A 23564-nucleotide genomic window follows, 5' to 3' on the forward strand; every position below is an offset into this window, starting at 1 on the left:
GGGATGTATAATGTGTCCTAGCCTCTGAAGAAGCTAGGTCATCACTGGGCTATTGTCAGGTGGGACAAGTGGAAAAGTTCTGGAGCCTCTGAGCCAGATACTCAGATGGGTGAAATGTGCCCAAGGGCTCCAAGTGCGGACTGCACAACCCACAGACACTGCCCATACTGTTTTTACTGAGCTCATATCTGAGTCATGTACCTGTCCACACCAGGCACATGACTTAAGACTTCAAAGGGAGAATACTATAGTGTAATGGATTTAAAATTCACAATCAACAAACAACTCAACTCGAGTTAGCCTATTTCTCTATAATTGAATTCAATTTAACTCTAAAAGCCCCATTTTCAGTGGTGGGGAGAGACTCAGTCTTGTTACTCTCGTTGCAGTTTCAAAGTTAGTCTCTTGGAGTATTTGAATATTTATTCAGTCAAATTAAAGACTTAAGCTCGAGTCCATTTGGAGCTCACATTCAACATCAGAGCTGTTCTCCACTTGCAAAGATTCTCCTCTTCTCTCCCCACTCTGGGTGCAGGGGAAGAACAGCAAAGAAGGGTCTGGTTGTGCCCCAGATGCCTCCATCCTTGCTTTAAAAAGCTGACCGTTTTGCCGCTGAATAATTTGTAGTCTGTTGTCTTAATATAATAAAGCCTACCACCCCCACTCCCCTCAGCTCCTCCCGGCTCTAGTGAAGCTTAGAGACTGGGCTTCATCTTGGTCCTTTGGGCAGCCCTCCCAACATCCTGTGCTGTAGGGTCACCTTGCCCCAAGGCAAGACGACCCCTGTCCTCCTCCTGCTGGAAACTATAGGAGAGCTCCATGTTCAGGCTCTGAGCACTGTCTCCAGCCTTCTCTGTGCTTCACTTACCACACTGCCATTTCCACTCTGGGTTCCAGAAAACCAAAGGTCAAACCCTCTGCTCTAGGGTTTCCAAGCTTAGAGCAGTCTCTACCTCCGACAGAAAGAAGGGAGAGGTGTCTGAAGCTGGGTGGGGGAAGGTGGAAAGAAAGCCTAGGGGCAGTGTAAATAGTCTCAGCTAAACTCTCTTGCTCTCTTCTTTCCAGATTCTTTCTTGACTCTTTTCTATGATCTGGAGATTTTTTAAAAAGGCATATCTTAGCCCAGCCTGCTCTTTATTTCAAAATCAAATAACTTTGTAACTACTCCTTTGAACACAGGCAGCAGATAGGTTTTAGAGCAACCTTACAAATAAAACCAAAAAATCTCATTGCAATCAGGTGCCCTATTTTAAAATACTATTCGTATTCTTAGCAATAATAGCTAAAATCTAAATTCTAAAATTATTCCTAGCGAAATCTAGTATTTTTTTCATTGAGCTTGCAGATTTCTTCGAAGCTTCAAATTCTATCCTTTTTGCCAGTAGCTGATGACTCTTGCAGCAATTGGTTCTTGCTGATCTCAGCTTCTTTTCTATGGGTGAAGGGGCAGCAACAGACACGTCTTTGATCATTAATAATTTCAGCACCTCTAACCCATCAGTTCCCAAGCAATTTCTCCGCAAGGTGCTCCTAGAATAGAAAGCTATGATCTGGAAACTAGTCCAGGGCACTTTTGGTATGTGGGGATGGGGGCTAGTAGGGGGTATTGAGGTCTGGAGGATACTCTTTGCTCAACAGTGAATAAGCTAGTTAGGCTGGAGGAATACACAGGCTGGGGTCTGGAAGGCCCTCAAGTGTCACCGGGAGCTGTGTTTCCAGGGAGTGATATCCTGGGAGCCTACACCTACTCACTAGCAGTTCTGTGGGGACCTCGTGAAGTATCTTTGGTCTCCACAGCTGGAGGCACAGAAGACTTGGGGCTTCTTCCCACCTTCTCCACTGCCCACCCCCTCCCCCCAGCACCAGGCAATGTTAGGCAGATGACCAGTGAAAGCAAGGACAGCTGTCTTAGCACCGGTCTGCCTATCTGCACAGTATCCCAAGACTTCACTGTCACATCTGTGGTGTTTGGTATCCCTGGACATGCCTGAGAGAAAGTAGGCTGCAAAGACAGGCAGGGGCTGCTACACGTGACCTCAGAGACTCTCACCTGAGTAGCTCAAGAGTGAAATTTTCAACATCCACCTGGCTGACTGGACTCATTACATACAAAGAAGAACTAGAAGGTGGCCCCCTACCTCTATGCAGATATAAGGGCTTTTGTCTGCAAATGGCAACAGAATCCACACCAGCACCCAACCTCCACCAAGAACACAGCATCTGGTGATGCTACTGCTACTCTCTTTTTATAGTGGGGGGACTTTCTTTGTTGTCCCCAACACACAGCTCAGTTCCCCTTGGCCTGGGGCAGGACTCTACCCCAGTGTATACAATGAGGGCTGGGAACACTGAAAAAAGTCCCCGTCTCCAGGAAAACTGACTACAGATGAGAATGAATAGAAGGAAGCCTGAACTTTTCAGGCATGAGATACTGTGCTAGTTATCAATTTATCCACTCTCAGCTCTGAATTCACCCTTCATTGTCTGCTCTGTGATATTGGAGATGAACTCTAAATATTTCTCCTCTGCCAGCTAGCATGATGTTTAGTCTGTCTGTGGAAGGGCCTCATCATCTTAAGAGCTCATGATCTAGGGGGCAACACACATGCATGCATGCACACACGTGCACACACAAACACACTTCCTACAGGACACAGGGGAGATGGGACAGGGCACTAATCTGGACAGGAGACACTGAGGGGGGGCCATGTCAGCTCAGCTGTATAAAAGAAGTGATTTTCCAAAGGGAAATAAGAAGGACTTCAGAAGGCACAGTGGATTGAGGCCTGAAAAAAAAGGTTTTCTGGTTCTTCAGGCACATGAACAGACGTACTAAGTTGCCTTCTGTGGAGACATAAGCAAAGAGGTACACACTCATTGCTTTCCATTTATAAGGCTATCTGGAGGTCTCCAAGTCAAAGGATAGAAATTAAAACCCAAGACTTACAAATGAGTCCTCAAAATATAAGCCCCTTGACCAGTTCTACTGGTGGGGGGTATTGGTGAGACTCTTAATTCTGAATCCAGCTTGCTTCATCAGGCAAGGAGCAAAGCTCCCAAGAACCAGAGACTGTCTTTATCAACCTATAGCCAAGGATGCTTCACCTTCCTCCTAGAGCTCACTCTCCTGCCCCATGAGGGCATTCCTGGGAGGTGACTCAACCCCATTTATCAATCCCTGTTCCTCAGTTCCCCATTTGCACAATCCCTGCACTGAGAGTCTCAGGGGTTTTACTGCCTTACTTTTCTCCCCTTTCTACCACCATCCTTCCAGGTAGGGAGACTGGAAGAGGCACAATAAAATTCTTAGATATATTATCTTAAAAAAGAAACCCACTATAAATAATTATGAGGTAGAACTCACAAATGCACAAGTGCAGAATGGATAAAAATGTCAACTACTCTAATGTTATGCAAATAGGCATTTGTGGCTTGTGATAAAATTGCTGAAGACAGCTTCATGCGGAGATTCAAATAGTACTGTATTTCAAATAACATAGAGGTGCTGGTGTGCTCTGAAGAAACTAGGTTAGATGACACAAGAAGTAGTTCTAGTATTGGCAAAGATTCTGTGAATATACATGTGAAAAACTTAAGTAAAACTATGTCATGGTAGGCAAACATAAAAAAAAAGCAACATTCCTAAATGTATACATCATATTATATACCATGGGATTTTTTATAAATAATTGTTAATTATAACAGTTTAAGAAAGAGATATTTGATTGTTTTTTCTGTATCCCTAGGAGTATATATTGCATTCAAGTTGACCTAAAAAAGTCTTTAAAAATTATTTTATTGGAAAAAAAATGGAGGGTTTCCTTATATTCTGGGTTGCCTTGTATTCAGACATATGAGATATACAATAAGCAGGGTAGTTAGTAATCAACCAAAAACTGGTCTCCTCTAGTTCACAGTAAAGCAAACCTAGGCCTGCGCCTTCTTCCAACCTTCCTGCTTCAAGAATTTGCTAACCCCTAAGAAGGTGAGAATAGTGTTTATGGCCCTCTGAGTTACCCCTTTCCTTCCCAAAAACAATCATTCATAGTCTCTGACAAAGTAGGTCTTATTTAAAAATTCCAACATAACCCATATACATACATGTAGTCAACTGATTTTTCAACAAAGATGCAAAGACAATTCAATGAAGAAACAATGGTCTTTTCAATAAATGATGCTGGAACAATTGGACATCTATATGCAAAAAAAGAAAAAGAAAGAAAGAAAGAAAGAAAGAAAGAAAGAAAGAAAGAAAGACCTCTAGTTTATTTTGTATCATATGCAAAAATAGATCATAGACAGAAATATAGAATCTGTAACTGTAAAACTTCTACAAGATACATAGGAGAAAAATTTTGTGATCTTGGGTTAGGCAAGATCCTAGATACAACACTAAAAACATGATACATTAAAAAAAAACCTGATAATTTGGACTTCATCAAGATTTATTTTTTTTTTAAGATTTATTTATTTATTTTAGTGAGTGAGAGAGAGCAAGCTCAGGGGGAGGGACAGAGGGAGAAGGAGAGAGTCTTAAGCAGACTCTGCACTGAGCACAGAGCCGATGCTGGGCTTGATCTCACAACTCTGGGGTCACAAGCTGAGCTGAAACCGAGCGTTGGAGGCCTAAATGACTGTACCACCCAGGTACCCCAAAACTATGGAAATAATAAAACATCAGTGGTTGCAGGGATGGGGTGGGAGTGGCTTGCAGTGCAGGGATGATGCAGAATAGAATAGGCAGAACATAGATTTTTAGGGCAGTGCAAATATTCTGTATGGTCTTATAATATGGATGTAGTCATTATACATTTGTCCAAACCCATAGAATATACAACACCAATAGTGAACCCTAAAGTAAACTATGGACTTTGGGTGATTATGATATGACAATGTAGGTTTATACTTGGTAACAAATGTACCACTCTGATGATTGATGTTGGTAATGGGGGAGGCTATTATGTAAGGTGGGGCACGGAGTATATGGGAAATCTCTGTACCTTCCTCTCAATTTGGTGGTGAACCTAAAAGTGCTCTTAAAAAATTGTCTTTAGGGGGCGCCTGGCTGGCTGGTTGTGGAGCGTGTGACTCTGGATCTCAGGGTTGTGGGTTGGAGCCCCATGTTGGGTGTAGTGATTACTTAAAAATAAAATCCTTAAAAAAAACAGTCTTGGAATAAATAAATAAACAAACAAACCAAGTGGAATTATTCATAATCATTCCAAACTAAAAGCAACCCAAATGTTCTTCAGCCCATGAATGAGTAACAAACTATGGCACTGTACACTGCAATCCGATACTGCAATAAAAAGAAATGAATACTGATACATGCAACAAAAAGGTGTGCCCCAGCAAACCATTATATAGTATCTCCACTATACAGGTTAAATAGATGGAAACAACACCAGGAACATAGGTAATAACAAAATGTAGTAAAATGATGGAAAAGTGATGAGTTTTGAGTGTTTATTACCTTTGTTTTGAATATAATTTAACTGTAAGTTTATGTCATTTAATTCTTAGTAATGACTGTGTTTAATAACCAGCTCAGGAAATTCCTGAAACTTAACAGTCTGGTCTCTACCAGACTCCTTGAGTTGGCTCCAGCCCAGTAAGGATCCGGGTGCAAGTCTATGAACCCCTCCCCCACCACAAATTCTGGGACAGCAGTGACAACATAAAGGGAGAGGGGGTGCAAACATATGTTATTTCCCTAAGCCCCACTACTCTCAAAATGCTGCCGGAACTGCTTTAACCGTAGGGATATTTCCCTGAGCTATTCAGATTCATTGTCAGGGCTGAAATATCAATGTCAACAGCCCCACCATCAATCGTATGAGGAAATGGATGTGGATTTCAGTAGAATAAATGGTTTGGTGTTCTTCAGTAAATGTCTTTCATTAAAATACTCTGTAGAGTTTTTTAAATGAGGATTTGTTGTTGAGGGAGAAAAACTGTTATTCCAAAATGCCTTTTATTTGTATAGTCAAGTCTGGAAAGATAGTCATCAAAATGTTAACAGTTATATTGGATGGTGAGTTTTTTTTCCCTTCTTCTTGTGATTTTCTGTAGTTTCCAAATTTTCTGCGACAAATATATAACACTATGGTAATATGAAAAAAATTTTGAGACAAATCTTTGGTAACTTGATATTTAAAATTGCAGTGGTGCTTTCCTTCTAAAGACGAGAAGAATAAATAGCATTTTCGGTAAAAGAATGCCCTGGGAAACAGACATTACTATGTTCAGTTTCATTTAAAAGCCAGATGTCCAGGAATTGGATATGGCTAATTATCAATTTTCACCCAGATGGAGTGTTTTCTTTTTTTTCTGTCATTAGATGGAAAAGCACAGCATCTCTGGCTGCTTACTTCATTACATTCAGTCACTTTAGTTGGAAAGCTTTAACGAATAGGTGGAGCTTAGAAGAAGGGCGTTTTATTCTATTATGAATGAAAAGTTGAAACAGGTATAAGACATAGAAGAAAAAGAACTAAAAGGTGTAATTGGTTATGCAATGAAAGCTTTTCCAGGCTGCTCTTTGACCAATTCCAGTAGTGTTAGAAATGGAATTCATACTTTCTTATGTCTGTCTTCCTATAGCAAGCTAATGCTGTATAATAAATTATCATAAGACTTAGCAGCTTGAAACAAAAAAACAGCTATTACTTCACAGTTTTGATAGGTCTAGGAGTTGAGCATGGTTTACGTGGCTGCCTATGACTCAAGATCTCCCATGAAGCATGAAGCTGTTAGGCGCCGAGGCTGGAGTATTCTCTAAAGGCTTGACTGGGGGAGGATCCATTTCCAGGCTGCTTCACATGAGTGGTGGCAGAATTACATTCCTTGAGAGCCGTTGGAATGAGAACCTTAGTACCTCACTGGCTGTTGGCCACAGACCTTCTCAGTTCCCTGCCACATGGGCTTCTCCAGAGAGCAGCTCACAACATGGGAACTGGCTTCTTCAGAGGGAACAAGCAAGAGAAACATCTAAGACATTCGTTCCGTCTCTTGGGGCTCACTGTTCTTTATTGCCAGGTGTCCAGGGCCTCAAAAAACATTGCTTCACATAGTGTGTCCAGTCTGGGGGTTATTTAAAGCATGGGGTATATGTGGTACTTGTTACTCCATCTTAACCAGAAGTAAAAATGTCTGAAAGTTTCTTATTAATAATCTTATCGTACTTCTCTGCTAGAAACAAATTGAATTTAATCTATTACATTTTTGTGACCAAAAGGCAACGTGTTAAAAAATTTATTCTTATTGATTAAAGAAAAATTATTAGTACAAAAAAGTAAAATGTATTAGAAATCATCAATGTATTAATTTGCATAATGAGATGGACTGGGGGCATTTATAAGGCACTGACTAATGTTAAGCTATTCCTTTGCTTGGGATCCAGGGTGATAAATGCTTTTCTTTGGTGAAGTGGTGGGAGAGCTATTGTGAAACTGGAGATGAGAAAGGAGAACCACTTTGACTCAGGATGCTGCTTCGGGCGATTCAGTTTTAGAGACAGGCCATACGGGATTTGGGGGTCTGAAAATCATTTCCTTAAAACGGTTCCCTTACACATATTCTTACTTGCCACGTGTGCCATGACATGAAAACAGCGAACCCCAGTGTTGACAACACTTCATATCCCATTCCTGTTTCCATACCTGACTTGCTAACCCATATCTTTGCTAGACTTCTCCAAGAAGAACTAGCAACCACCTCTGCAGTGGTTTTCTGCTGCAGTCTTCCTCAGTTTACATTTTGGATTGGAGTGTCTCCTCTAGCTTAGTTCTTCCATCATTCTCTGTCTTCCAGATGTTTGTCAAAATCTGTCTTCAGTTGATGGAACACTCTCCCATTCTCAATATTCATGGATGTATTCCCTTTTATGAGCATTTTTTGGCATGGTAGAAGATGCAGGTTTTGTCATGAATATGTATTGGATTGGGATCTTGTCAAATGCTTTTCTGCATCAGTTGATATGATCATATGATTTTGCTTCTTTAACCTATTGACATGTAAATTACAATATAGATTTATATGAATTGATTTTTGAATGTTGAACCAGCCATGCATACCTGGAACAAATCCTGCTTGGTCATGCATATTTTTAATACAAAATTTAATAAAAATCCAAATAAAAATCTAATTAAAAGACATTTTTTAATTGTTGGATTTGACTTGCTAACATTTTATTGATGATATTTGCGTCTACATTTATGAGAGCTGTTGGTCTGTAGTTTTCTTTATTGTACCATCTTTTTCTAGTTTTGGTATCAGAGTAATGCTGGCCTTACAAAGTAAGTAGAGAAATACTCCCTCCTCTTCTGTTCTCTGGAAGAGATTGTATAAAATTGGTGTTAATGCTTCTTAAAATATTTTATAGAATTCTCCATTTCTTTTTACAGGGAATTTTAATGACAAATTCAATTTCATTAATGGCTATAGAATGATCCTATTTTCTCTTGTTTGAGCTTCGGTCACTTGTAGTTTTTGAAGAATTGGTCCATTTCTCCTAAGTTGTTGAATTCATAAGTTTAAAGGTCTCTGTGATATTCCATTATTCCTTTAAAGGCTGCAGGAAATGTGATAATATACCGTTTCATTACTGATATTGTTGAGTTGTGTCTTCTCTCTTTTTGTCAGTCTTGCTAGAAGCTATTAGCTAGCTTTTTGTGATTTTTTTAAAACTTGTTTTCCTTTCCACTTTCATTGATTTCTTTTTTTTTTCACATTTTTTTTATTCTTATGTTAATCCCCATACATTACATCATTAGTTTTTTTTTTTTTTTTAAAGATTTTATTTATTTATTTGAGAGAGAGAGAATGAGAGACAGAGAGCATGAGAGGGAGGAGGGTCAGAGGGAGAAGCAGACTCCCTGCCGAGCAGGGAGCCCGATGCGGGACTCGATCCCGGGTCTCCAGGATCATGACCTGAGCCGAAGGCAGTCGCTTAACCAACTGAGCCACCCAGGCGCCCCTCATTAGTTTTTGATGTAGTGTTCCATGATTCACTGTTTGTGCATAACACCCAGTGCTCCATGCAGAATGTGCCCTCCTCAATACCCACCACCAGGCTAACCCATCCTCCCACCCCCCTCCCCTCTAGAACCCTGTTTGTTTTTCAGAGTCCATCGTCTCTCATGGTTTGTCTCCAATTTCATTGATTTCTGCTCTTATCTGTATTGTTTCCTTCTTTCTACTTGCTCTGGGTTTCTTTTGCTCTTCTTTTTTTCTGGTTTCTTGAGGTTACCGACTTGAGATTTTTTCTAACATGATCTTTCCCTCTTTTCTGAGGTGATCAGGTAATGTATAAATTTCCTTCTTGACACTACTTTAACTACCACCCCCAAATTTTGATTATGTTGTATTTTAATTTTATTCAGTTCTGTATTTTTTTTTAATATTGTATTTATATATTTGAGAGAGAGAGAACACAAGCGGGGGGAGGAGCAGATGGACAAGCAGACCCCCCGCCGAGCAGGGAGCCCGACGCGGGGCTCGATCCCGGGACCCTGGGATCCTGACCCGAGCCGAAGGCAGATTCTCAACGGACTGAGCCACCCAGATGCCCCAGTTCTGTATGCTTTTTAATTTCCCTTGAGACTTCCTCTTTAAAGGACCAGGTATGATTTTAAAGTGTGTTGTTTAATTTCCAAGTAGTTTAATTTTCCTGTTGTCTTTCTCTCATTGATTTCTAATTTGATTTCATAACGGTAAATAAACCTACTTTGTATGATTTCAGTTCTTTTAAATTTGTTAACGTTTGCTTTCTGGCCCAGCATGTGGTCAATTAACGGTACTTAAAAAAAAGAAATGTGCATTCTGCTGTTGTGGATAGAGTGTTCTATAAACGTCAATTAGATCCTGTTGGTTCATTGTGTTGTTCAGGTCTTCTATATCTTTGCTCATTTTCTAACTCTTAGTTCTATCAGTTGTTGAGGGGGGATATCAAAATCCACAATTATAATTTCAGAGATCCATGTTTTATGAAAGATCAATTTTGGAGCCCATGTTTAGGAGAAAAAAATATAAAATTTGAAGACAGACTTAGGTAAGAAAAATGAATATTTATTAGAATGAGAAAATAAATCACAACAAATCACAAATCTTGGAATGCTGACACAAAATCCACAAACATTAGAAAATAAAAAAAACCAATATAATGTATTTATTATTCTATCACCCAATATACTTTTTTTTTTAAGCAGGCTCCATGCCCAGCATGGAGCCCAACATGGGGCTTGAACTCACCACCCTGAGATCAAGAACTGAGCAGAGATCAAGAGTCAGATGCTCAACAGACAGAGCCACCCAGGCACCCCCTCCCCAACCTGACATAATTTTTTTATTGAAGTATAGTTGATACACAATCATTATATTAGTTTCAGGTGTATAGCATACTGATTCAACAGCTCTACACACTGTGCTATGCTCCCTACAAGTGTAGCTACCATCTGTCACCATATAATGCTATTACAAAAGCAATGACTACACCATACACACACACACACACACACACACACACAGAGTATATGCTATACTATACTGACATACTTTTCCTCTGCATTTGGGGGGATCTGGATGTGGGGGTTTTTTGTTGTTTTTTGGTTTTGGGGGCTTTTTGGTCTGGCTTTTCATATGATAGTGATTTTCTTCTATCAAATTGATACAGATTGAACAGAAAGATAATTCAATCTTTCTTCAAGCATGGTTGATCAAAAAAAATTGTTATTACTGATAGTTTTTTTTTTCAGCTTGACAACTTGTTATCAGTAATAGCTTGTAATTCAAACAAATTGTATCTGAAACACAACTTCCCCTTAGCTGGACCCCAAAAATGACCACAGCCACTCTAATGCTACCTGACACAAGGAAAACTGTGCCAGAGGGGAAATCAGAAGAGACAATGCCTTTAATGAATATAATTGAAATATATTGCTTTTGCAGATTTTAGAAAAACTTAAAACTATGTGAACATATTGCTGAGGCACTTTCTGGGAGCTTGGAAAGGACCAGTGCAAGCAAGTGCCCTTGAAACTTAACCTCCATTAGTTTCATGGAAAATTAAGCCCTACTGCTGGCATTTTAATGGGATACAGAGAGAAATAACTTGTTCCACCATCTTGAAGCAGAAATTTCTTGGATTTTTAAAACACTTTTTATTATGAGACTTTCCAAGCAAACCCAAAAGTAATGAGAATAGTAATAATGGGTATTCATAGTACTCATCATCCAATTTCTAAAATTACCAAATTTTGGAGCACCTGGCTGGCTCAGTTGGTGGAATGTGCAACTCTTGATCTCAAAGTTGTGGGTTCAAGTCCTACGTTGGGTGTAGAGATTACTTAAAAATAAAGTCTTTAAAAAAATTACCAAATTTTGCTGATCTTATCTGTTTGGATGCTTCCAGTTCAAGACAATATGGGGGGATAGATACAAAGATGAATGAGGGGCACCTGGGTGGCTCAGTGAGTTAAGCATCCGGTTCTTGATTTCAGCTCAGGTCATGATCTCAGGGACGCAGGTCAAGCCCTGCATCAGGCTCCATGCTCAACGGGGAGTCTGCTTGAGATTATCTCTCTCCCTCTGCCCCTCCCCCTACTTTCTCTCTCAAATAAGCAAATACATCTTTAAAAAAACACACACACACAAAGATGAATGAGATGTGGTCTCTGTCCTCATGTATGTACCCTGTGAAGAGGATGAGGCATGAGTCCAACAAACCATGTCATGTTACCCAAAGAAGAACTCTGGACCATAGAAGGAGAGACCACCTCTAGCCAGGAATGACCAGTAAAGGCTGTAAGGAAGAAATGGGCTACTGAGGAAACAAGTACATGTTTTTATTTAAGTTCTTAATTTTTATTCCAGTATAGTTAACATATAGTGTAAAATTACTTTCAGGTGTTCAATATAGTGATTCAACAATTCTATACAGTGGGCGCCTGGGTGGCTCAGTTGGTTAAGCAACTGCCTTCGGCTCAGGTCATGATTCTGGAGTCCCGGGATCGAGTCCCACATCGGGCTCCCTGCTCAGCGGGGGGTCTGCTTCTCCCTCTGACCCTTCCCCTCTCATGCTCTCTGTCTCCCATTCTCTCTCTCAGATCAATAAATAAAATCTTAAAAAAAAAAAACAAAAAAACAATTCTATACATTACTCAATGCTCATGATGGTAAGTGTACTCTTAATCCCCATCACCTATTTCACCCATCCCTCCACCAACCTCCCCTCTGACAACCATCAGTTTGTTCTCTAGAGTTAAGAGTCTGTTTCTTGGTTTGTCTCTCTCTCTTCTTTTCCCTTTGTTCATTGAAACAAGTATATATTTTAACTGGTCCAAACTGAGGCAGAATTGAAATATCTGAAATACATATTTCTAGCTTTTATTCTAGAGTATTCCTCTTGGCTTTGGGGAAATAGTTCAACCTCTTTACTGTTTATCTAAATCTCCAACTAGATATCCACATTCATTCAGATTCAAGTAACATTTATGCAGTGCTTGCTAGCTGTTGTGCATTTTCACATACATCATTTCATTGAATCCTCACAAGCCTGATAGATAGATATCATCATCCCCATTTCTGAACATGAGAAGATTCATAGAGGCAGCTTGCCGAAGGCTTCACAGATAGGAAGCATAACTAAAATCCCGGACTCCTAATTCCAATTCTAGTGTTCTTAAAGTTATATCTACATCTGCACGGTAACTTTCTTAAACTTTTCAAAGTACTTCCCCAGTTCAGAAACCCTGAGTGGCTCCCAGTCACTACACATTAAAATTAATAATAAAAGTCCTTCATTTTTTTCTCTAATCCAGTCTTGGTTTTCATTCAAGTGTATCCTTCATTCACAAGATTGCATCTGAACCCCCTTCCTGTGTTAGGGAAATGGCCTTCCTTATGAAGCAGAACCCACGTCTCACTAGGGAAATCACAAGTCCATACACTTATTTTGCTGGGATCCCTATTATTTTGCTGGACTCCTTATACTGTCAAATGTGATAGCCACTGGCCACATAGCTACTGAACCCTTGAAGTGCAGCTAGTGTCACATGTTGAAATGATAATATTTTGGATATACTGGGTTCAATAAAACATATTATTAAAATTAATTTCACTTTTTTCTATGATTTTCTTGGTGTGGCTACCAGGAAATTTAGGATTATGTATGTGGCTTGCATTATATTTCTATTGCACAGCATTGAGCTAGACTGTTAACATATGACTGGGCTGTGTCAATCATTTGCCCCTAGGCCTGGGACTGAAAGCAAGTGTGGTTAAGTCACAGTGACCCTCTGTTCTATTGAGACTAGCGGCCGCAATAGAGACTGTATCTAGTTTTCAGCTGGAGTGGCATCAGCCAGTGTCTAGGGCAAGTGGTATTGGTGGTCCTAGTTTTGGTATCTGTACCCTACAGTGGCTGCAGGGGTGGTTTGGGGGACTACTTCTGGGCATAATGTCAAGTATTGTTCCTGAACATCCTGCAGATATCCAATATTCTTCTAATCAATCCCTTTTCAGCTAAGGTCCTTTATGAAGGCTCTGTTTTCCACCCCAGCCCACAGTGATCCTTCCTCCTTTGGATATCAATAGTGAACCAGGTCCAAAGCACACACTTTGCACTTGGCCTGTGCTAGTTATCTCATATAGGAAAGGGCCTTTCAGCCAGAGTGTGAAATTCCCCACGGCAGGAGCGCTGTCTTTTACATAATTGTTTCTCAGTAGCTGTGAGGCCATCTTGGTCACAGCATCTCTGGAGGAAGACTTGTCAGTTATCACTGCAGATCTCTGAGGTAGGCACAGCAGCTGTTATTATGCCTGTTCACACAGATGAGGAAGCTTGCTCAGTGGGGTGGAGCAACTAGCCTGAGGTCTTGCTGCTGGTTTGCTGCCAAACTGGGACAGTAGCCCAGACCTCCTCACTGCCCATCCCCACCGCTTCCTTGTATTTTATAGGCCCTGCAGTATACATATGATGATGTATTCATTTCTAGGGCTGCTGTAACAAAGTGCCACAAACCGGGGGGCCTAAAATAATGGAAGTTTACTGTCACAGGTCTGGAGGCCATTAGTCTGAAATCAAGGTGGCAGGGCCATCCTCCCTCTGAAACCTGTACGGAAATTCTTTTTTTTTTTTAAGATTTTATTTATTTATTCGAGAGAGAGAGAAAGCACAAGCAGGGGGAGCAGCAGGCAGAGGGAGAAGCAGGCTCCCCGCTGAGCAGAGAGTCCGACGCGGGGCTCGATCCCAGGACCCTGGGATCATGACCTAAGCCGAAGGCAGACGCTTAACCACCTGAGCCACCCAGGTGCCCCATCCTGTAGGGAAATTCTTGCTTGCCTTTTCCTAAATTCTGGTGGTTTGCCAGCAATCTTTGGTGTTTCTCGGCCTGTAGCTGCATAACTCCAGCTCCACTTTTGTCACCACACAACTTTCTCCCTGTGTCTCTTCCTTCATATGGCAGTCTTCTTATGAGGACACTAGCTATTGGATTAGAGGTCCATCCTACTCCAGTATGACCTCATTTTAACTTAATTAATTATATATGCAATGACCCTATTCCCAAGTAAGTTCATATCCTTTAGTACTGGAGGTTAGGACTTCAACATATCCTTTTTTGGTGGGGGTGAGGGGGAGGGCATGTTCAACCCATAACAAAGGGTCACCATAAGAGCAGAGAATACCACAGAAACTGAAGACATCGTCTTGTTTCTGGGATTTATTCCAAGGAAGAATTACACTACAGCGGGGTAGAAGGTGAGAGAGTCTTTTCAGGTATGTAGTCCCACCTACTACCGGGCTTGCATATGGACTAAAAGGGTTCAGTTGACAAGTGTATACTATCATGAGTTATAGTCTATTACTTCCCTCATACAAGGACTGAATGGCCCCAGATATAAGATAGCAGCCCCATCCTTTCCTGTAGTTCTCCCCAGCTATCCTAAGACAGCTATCCTGTTTAGAGGGAAATGATGGTGTGTAATTCTGATGAGTAAATGGGATAAGTGATTGTTGTGGTGAGCCTGTCATTCTTTGCCAGAGAACTGTCTTTGATGTATAAAGTATTACTTGGGACCTAGATGAGAGAGCTAGCCATACAGGAACAAGCCTAACCAAGGGGATGCAGCTAGCAGTTGGGATATGCACCCATTTTTCTGGTATATATAGATCTCTCTCTCTTTTTCCTTTGATGAAATATATAGAACTTATTAATAAAAAGAAATACAAATTTCTGGGCGCTTGGGTGGCTCAGTTGGTTAAGCGACTGCCTTCGGCTCAGGTCAATGATCCTGGAGTCCCGGGATCAAGTCCCGCATCAGGCTCCCTGCTCAGCAGGGAGCCTGCTTCTCCCTCTGACCCTCCCCCCTCTCATGTGCTCTCTCTCTCTCTCATTCTCTCTCTCAAATAAATAAATAAATCTTTAAAAAAAAAAAGAAATACAAATTTCTAAAAAAACATGAAAAGGAAATGGTAAAATGAGCTCTGCTCCAGTCCAAAAGAACAGAATGACAGCAATTTCCAATCAGGCCCTTTATTGAGAGCCTACGAGAATAGCAATACAATCAGGATTCGTAAATGGCAGTAGCTCAAGTCTCTAATGAAAGCATGCTAATGATACAGAGTCAAATCACCAAATAGGCCCATCTCCAAATCCAGTTTCTCTAGATGGGCAGAGCATGGGCTTTAGGGTCAGTAGTATCTCTTAATATGTGACTTTGGGCAAGTGACTTAATTTTTCTGAATTTTTCTATGTATCAAAATAAGGATAACTACCTAGCAGGGCTATGGTGAGGATTAAGTACCTAGCATAGTGCACAGCACATAAAATAGGCACTCCATTAAATTGAAGCCTTCCTTTTCCCAGTCCTGCAAACATATGCAATACAATCTGCCCACTCCCCCATCATCACCTACTCTTCTCCATTTTATTCTTTCTCCATCCCCACCCTTTCTAAAGTTCCCTTTTGTAATCTAGTTGAGGAGACATATAAATAGGAAATGACTTGCATTTAATATTAAAAACTAACAAGAGAAAAACAATGTTGAATGCCACTAACTACCTAGGTGCTGACAAACTTTCATGAATTCAACAAACACTTATTGAGTGACCCCCCCCCATGCCAGGCATGGTGCTAGACATAGGGTGTCTATTGGTAAACAACATTGTCACTCCTCATGGAGTTCACAATGTAGTGGGAGAGTGAAAAAATAATAAATATATAATTTAACAATATGTCAAATAGAAGTGGTGAGAGTGGACGTTTTTGTCTTGTTCCTGATCATAGAGGAAAAGCTTTCAGTTTTTCACCATTGAAAAGATGTTAGCTGTGGGTTTTTCATATGTGGCCTTTATTATATTGAGATGTGTTCCCTCGGACCTACTTTGATGAGGGTTTTTATCATGAATGAATACTGTACTTTGTCAAATGCTTTTCTGCATCTATTGAGATGATCACATGGCTTTTATCCTTTCTCTTGTAAATACGATATATCACACTGATTGATTTGTGAATATTGAACTATCCTTACATCCTGGAATAAATCCCACTTGATCATGATGAATGATCTTTTTAAATGTATTGTTGGGTTCGGGTTGCTAATATTTTGTTGAGGATTTTTGCATCTATGCTCATCAGAGATATTGGTCTATAGTTTTGTGGGTTTTTTGTAGTGTCTTGATCTGATTTTGGTATCAGGGTAATGCTAGCTTTGTAGAATGAATTTGGAAGTTTTCCTTCCTCTTCTATTTTCTGGAATAGTTTGAGAAGAATAGGTATTAATTCTTCTTTAAATGTTTGATAGAATTCACGTGTGAAGCCATCTGGTCCTGGACTTTTGTTTGTTGGGAGATTTTTGATTACTGATTCAATTTCATTGCTGATAATTGATCTGTTCAAGTTTTCTATTTCTTCCAGGGATTCAGTTTTGGAAGGTTGTATGTTTCAAGGAGTAAACTCTCACCACTTCTACTCAACATAGTACTGGAAGTCCCAGCAACAGCAATCAGGCAACAACAACAATAACAAAAATAAAAGGCATCCAATCACTTTATAATTGTACCAAAAATAATAAAACACCTAGGAGTAAACTTACCAAGGAGATAAAATACCTGTACTTCAAAAACAATAAAACACTGATTGAAGAAACTGAAGATGACACAAACATATGGAAAGATATTCCATGCTCATTGATTGGAAGAACCAGTATTGTTAAAATGTCCATATTACCCAGAGCAATCTACAGATTTAATGCAATCTTTATCAAAATACCAACAACATTTTTCACAGAACTAGAACAAATAATACTAAAATATGTATGGAACCATAAAAGACAAAAAAATCATACCCAAAGCAATTTTGAGAAAGAAAAATAAACTGCAGGTATCACAATTCCAGATTTCAAGTTATACTACAAAGCTGTAGTAATCAAAACAGTATGGCACTGGCACAAAAACACACATAGATCAATGGAACAGAAGAGAGAGCCAGAAATAAACCCATATATGGTCAATTAATCTACAACAAAGGAGGCAAGAATATACAATGGGAAAAAAAGACAGTCTCTTCAACAAACGGTGCTGGGAAAACTGGTCAGCTACATGCAAAAGAATGAAACTGGACCACCTTCTTACACCATACACAAAAATAAACTCAAAATGGATTGAAGACTTAAATGTGAGACCTACAACCATAAAAATCTTAGAAGGAAACATAGGCAGTGATTTCTTTAACATCAGCTATAAAAACATTTTTCTAGATATGTCTCCTCAGGCAAAGGAAACAAAAACAAAATTAAACTATTGGGACTATACCAAAAATAAAAGGCTTTTCGCAGTGAAGGAAACCATCAACAAAATGAAAAAGCAACCTACTGAATGAGAGAAGATATTTGCAAATGATATATCCAATAAGGGGCTAATATCCAAAATATATAAAGAACTTACACACTTCAATAGCAAAAACCCACAAATAATCCAATTTAAAAATGGGCAGAGGACTTGAATAGACATTTTTTCCAAAGCAAACATACAGATGCCCAACAGACATATGAAAAGATGCTCAATATCACTAATCATCAGGGAAATGAAAATCAAAACCACAATGATACAGCACTTCACACCTGTCAGAATGGCTTAAAATCAAAAGGACAAGAGATAACAAGTGTTGGCGAGGATGTGGAGATATAGGAACCCTCTTGCACCGTTGGTGGGAACACAAACTGGTGCAGCCACTGTGAAAACAGTATGGAGGTTCCTCAAAAAATTAAAAATAGAATTACCACCATGTGACCCAGTAATTTCAGTACTGGGTATTTACCTCAAGAAAGCAAAAACACTATTTTGAAAAAATATATGCACCCCTATGTTTATTGTAGCATTATTTACAATAGCCAAGATATGGAAGCAACCCAAATGTTCATCCATAGATGAATGGATAAAGATGTGAGATATATATAAAATGGAATATTACTCAGCTATAAAAAAAGGATGAGATCTTGCCATTTGCAACAACACGGATGGACCTGGAGGGTATAATACTAAGTGAGGAAGTCAGAGACAAATACCACTTGATTTCACTTGTGTAGAATTTAAGAAACAAAACAATTTAACAAAGAAAAAAGAGACAAACAAAAAAACAGATTTTTTTTCTTTTAGAGAGAGAGAGATAGCAAGCATGCACACGAGCAGAGAGGGAGAGGAAGCAAGATAATCTTAAGCAGGCTCCACGCTAGGTACAGAGCGTGATGTGGGGCTCAACTGGGGCTTGATCCCACCACCCTGAGATCATGACCCGAGCCCAAATCAAGAGTTGGATGCTTAACCCACGGAGCCATCCAGGCGCCTCCAAAAAACAGATTCTTAAATACAGAGAACAAACTAGGTTGCCAGAGAGTTGGGTAGGGGGATGGGTGAAATAGAAAAACAAAAATGTTGAGTGCCATGGAAGAAATGATCAGATGCAATATTGGAACCTAACTGGAGAGCAGGAGGGATACGTAGCTTAGGAAGGACGGCCTTTCTGACGTGACAGTTACACTGAAACCTGAAAAGATGACAAGCTAGACATTTAAAGAACAATAGTAAGGATCTTCAAGACTGTGGGACAGCACATGCAAAGCATAGGCAGTCAGGAAGTTTTAGTATTTGGAAAGCAGTTGGGACAGTGTCAGCAAGGTAGACAGGCCCCTTGTGGTAAAATCCAACTCTTACCATGGCCTCAATGCCCTACCTAATTTGACCCCTGCCTCTCCTCATCTCCTCCCACTGTCCATGCCACCTTTTCTCTTTGTCCCTCTTACCTGCTGGTCTCATTCCCACCTCAGGCCTCTGCTTTTGCTGTTCCCTCTGCCTGGAAGGCTCTGACCCAGATCTTCTCTTGGCTCCTGGCCCGTGTGGTCAGCCAGGCCTCAGATCAGATGTCATCTCCAGTAAAAGATTGCTAATTACCGCCCTTCACTCTCCTTCATCTTTTGGTGGTTTGCTCTCTCCCCATCCCTAATCACTATCAAACATTAATTCTGTGCCTTCACTCTCCTTCATCTTTTGGTGGTTTGCTCTCTCCCCATCCCTAATCACTATCAAACATTAATTCTGTGATTTGTCTTTTATTGTCCATTCTTTCCCACTAGAGTGTAAATTATTCATTTATTCATTATTCCCACTATTATTCATGAGTTTATACTTCTTACTGCTGGAGCCTAGGACAGTATCAAGTATATAGTAGAAACCCAGATATTATTTGTTGAATTAATGTAATGTTGAATGTAATTAAGCTAGAGAGGTAATTAAAGGTAAAGAACAGGTAAAACTGTGTGAGACTAACGAGGACTTCCCAGAATAGGTATGCTTTGAATTAAAATGGGCGGGGGGAGGGCGAGGGATAGGAGGTGGTGCGCAGGTACAAAACAAGAATTTAGGGAATTACTCGTTCATCTCCGTCTTTTTCACTAGATTATGAGCTCCTTTTGGGCTGGAGCCAGGTTTATCAGCACCCAGCCTAGAACGCTTCACATTGTAGGCGCTACATAGGTATTTGCTGAATTACTGAGTGTGGATGTGCGGAAGGGCTTTATTAATTCGGCGGCTACCCGGTCAAAGAAAAGCGAGGAGCTCCGGCGACTCAGATTCGGTTTCGGACCGCGAAGAACCCAGTCTGAACGCTGCGGCAAAGCGACTGCGCATTCCGGCCCCTCCTTGCGGGGCTGGAGGACGCCGGCGATCCCTGCGCACGCATGCGCGCTGCATTCTTCCCGCCTCCAACAAGATGGCGGAGGCCAAGTAGCAAGGGGGCGGAGTGTGGCCGCCGGAAACCCGGCCGCTGCTGGGGGGAGCTGCGGGCGAAGGCCCGGGAGCAGCGGGCCGAGGCTGGCAAGATGCTGTGCCCGGGAAGCGTCGTTAGTTACTGCTGAGGAAGGTGAAGCACAGAGCTGCCTTCCCGGACTCCCGGCGCCCCCTATGTACGCCTCTCTGGGCTCGGGTCTGGTCGCCGCTTTGCGTGCTTCTGCACCACCTTCTACTCTCGGGTCCTGGAGCTCCGGCAGCGGCAGCGGCTGTGTACCGCAGGAGAGCAAGCGCCCAAGCGACGTCCGTACTTCTTGCCGCGGGGCGAGCGTCTGGCAGGTGAGTGAGACGCAAGCATTGACGTCTTTGGCCCGCCGTTGCTCCAGACCCTAATGGTGCTCGGCCGGACTCTGCCGCTCTCTTGTCTCCACGTCCCACCCCCTCCCCGCCCTGCGCCCCCTTTCAGGCCTCCAGTTGGACCCTGGCTTTGCAAGCCCTCCATTCTCATACCGTGCGAGGGGGTCGCGACGCCTGCCGCCCTCCGCAGCTTTCCTGGCTCCTGGTGAAGCTTCACCGGTCCAAGCGGTCTCTCCTTGGTGTTAGGTGGGTGGGTCGTTGCCCCTCCTATTTTAGTCGCCTCCCCATCTTCCTGGTTTCGACTCTTGCTTCCTTTAAAAGTTTAACTGTCTGGGAATAATACCCGGTAGTCTCGTATATAGTTACAAAGAAAAAGCTTCACCTTGATGAAGGAAACAAGTCCCCAGGAGACGGGTCGTTTGAAGAGTTGGACTTCTTGGCCCATGGAACTCCTGCAAAGTAGAGAATGGTGCCTGTGATGCAAATGATTGTTCATGGAAATTAATCTCTGACTATAGTAAACCTCTGGTCTCCGAACTTTTAAGGCGGGGGCTTACGTTTTCTAGATCTAGTGAAAGAATTGGGAAGTGTTCGTTTTTAAAAAGAAGGCTTTGTGAATATAAGATATGTAATAGCACAAGAAAGGTTAAGTGATTTATTCTTTTATTCAGTGTTCGCTTAAATTGCCCAGTGAAGCTTTAGAGTCCCGTATTGTACAAGCTTTTGTTTTATTTAGAAAGGACTAAAATGGAGAAGGGCTTTTTAAACTCAAAACTTCTCAAATTTCTTGGATTCTCGATTGTTGCTACTACTTAACAGTCGCTATAGGACTTGGTATTTTCTGCAAAATTTAGGCTGTGCCAGTCTCAGTTCTCCCTCTTTCGTTACTGGGGCAAGGGTCCTCAGAATTAATGGTGTAAGAAACTGTCCTAAATAACCTGGTATCTTGCCAAAGTTTGTAAGTGCAAACTGCAGGATTGAAATGGTAGTGGAGGAAGTTGCCATTTCTGTTTCTCCCGTATTTTCTTTCTGCAGTTATCTCAATTCTGTCCTCCTAAAGGGCTTCGTGCTCGGACTGGCTTCCCTCCTAGTAAAAAGATGGCTATCAGCAACGTTCATGTGATAGCCTTTGTCATTTACTTCCAAAGGGAGAGAGAGAAGTAGTTGGATAATTTCTCAAGAGCCCCAAAGTTGTAAAAATGAGATTAAAGATATAAATAATAGCTTCTCCTTTGCGATTGCAAATGGGTGGACTATTTTATTAACATTAAATTGAGTAATATCATTTTGTTGAAGCTATCCTAGGTGCTCTCCCAAGTTATTAAAGCACAAACTATCCTTGCCCTATTGGAATTCTGTACTAACAATCTTTAATATGTGGGTTGTATAATTGGCCTGATAGATTTGTTTACTTTTCATTCTGCCTCATGACATACAATCTCTCTTTCCCTTTGCTGTAGACTTTTACCTCTTAATGAATTTCCTTTTTTTAAATTTCTTAAATTTAGAGATAGAATTGTTTAGTTCAAAATAAGGGGAGATATTTTTATGTTTGATTTCTGTATCGGCTGGTTCGTTCATTTGTTTGTTTTAGCCTTCATTTTTCTACAATCAAGGACTGTATGTTTTTTGAGGGGGTTATCTCAATTCTCTGCTTTTGGCTGAAGGGATAGTAGGACTGCTGAGCTCCAGTCAATGGCTCTCTGCCTCTGGGAAAATAATTTGAAGGATTCTGTCAAAACACATCTCTGTTTACAAACTGTTATTAAAATCTCTTACTCTTTCACTCTTAGGGAACCTGTTTTCTCCCTCTCACACAGTCTTTATGAATCCCCTCTTTCTCTATTCATCCAACCCATTAGCCTACTGCTGATTTCATTTGCCTCTCTAAACCAGGATCCCACTGTCATCAATTTTTACTAAGCTCTCACTGATGCCCTAGAATGCTTTATTTTCTGTAGATTTACCTTTCTAGTCCCCAGTTCAGAATAAGCCTCATCACTAGCTCTTTCAGTGTGACCCCTGAGCTCCTGAAGGATACAAGAGACAGTTATGTGTGGACATTGGTTAGTTTTCATATCAGTTGGTGCTCTGCTCTCTGCTGGGTCGTTAGTGCTGATTGTGTTCCTTTCTGTCTCATTTCCTGAAGGATTTTACAGCAAATAACTTGATCTCTTCCTTTCCTGAGAAAAATCTGAGGTATATTCTTTTCTATCCTCAGTATCATTTCCTTATTTACTCCTATCTCAGAGGAAGAAATGTCCTTCCCCCTTTTCAATAGTAGTCCCCTCCAGATGTGTCCACAATCATCCCTGCCTGTCTTTCTTTCTGTAGAACTGTCTTTATCATTCCTTCTTCAGTCTCTCCCTCTCTAGCCTATGTATATGCTTCTATGTCAAGGCTGCCAAATACAGTGTTGTGTGCTGTACAACTCAGGGAAGCCAGTCTGAATTTTGAGCCTGCTGTGCCATTGTATTTTTATTCTTTAATTCCAGGAGCCTGGTGTAGTAGGAAGAACATTGACTTTTGAGCCAGATAAATCTGGGTTTGAAGTCTGTTAAAACCACTTAGTGGCTATGTGGCTGAGGGCAAGTTACTACTCACTTTATTCTTTATCTATAAAATAGAATGTTAAACTTGCTTACAGAGTCATAATTGAAGGAGTTTAACTCATGTTTAATGTCCACCCAAATGTTTGGTACATTATGGAGTTCCTAATAAATATAAATTATTCTTTCCTTTGCACTCTGACTTCCTTTGCCATTTCAGCACTGAAATTGCTACTTTAAAAGTCACCTATGACCGGGGCACCTGGGTGGCTCAGATGGTTAAGCGTCTGCCTTCGGCTTGGGTCATGATCCCAGGGTCCTGGGATCGAGCCCCACGTCCAGCTCCTGGCTCAGCGGGGAGCCTGCTTCTCCTTCT

General features: G+C 41.0%; 1 protein-coding gene across 3 annotated transcripts in view; it reads left to right on the plus strand.

The window, feature by feature from the left end:
- The first annotated feature begins 20362 nt into the window (after positions 1 to 20362).
- Positions 20363 to 23564, plus strand: part of APC (APC regulator of WNT signaling pathway) — a 132009-nt gene continuing 128807 nt past the window's right edge. For 2 of the 3 annotated variants that reach the window (XM_044917085.1, XM_044917084.1), the window contains exon 1: positions 20444 to 20621. In XM_044917085.1, the coding sequence (XP_044773020.1) occupies positions 20457 to 20621 (165 nt within the window). In that variant the 5' untranslated portion in view covers positions 20444 to 20456. Of the gene's footprint in view, positions 20622 to 23564 lie in introns of all 3 variants that reach the window. The other variant, XM_044917086.1, reaches the window with a different exon arrangement.

The sequence above is a fragment of the Neomonachus schauinslandi genome, chromosome 7 (genome assembly GCF_002201575.2).
Source record: "Neomonachus schauinslandi chromosome 7, ASM220157v2, whole genome shotgun sequence".
In the NCBI taxonomy this organism is placed as follows: Eukaryota; Metazoa; Chordata; class Mammalia; order Carnivora; family Phocidae; genus Neomonachus; species Neomonachus schauinslandi.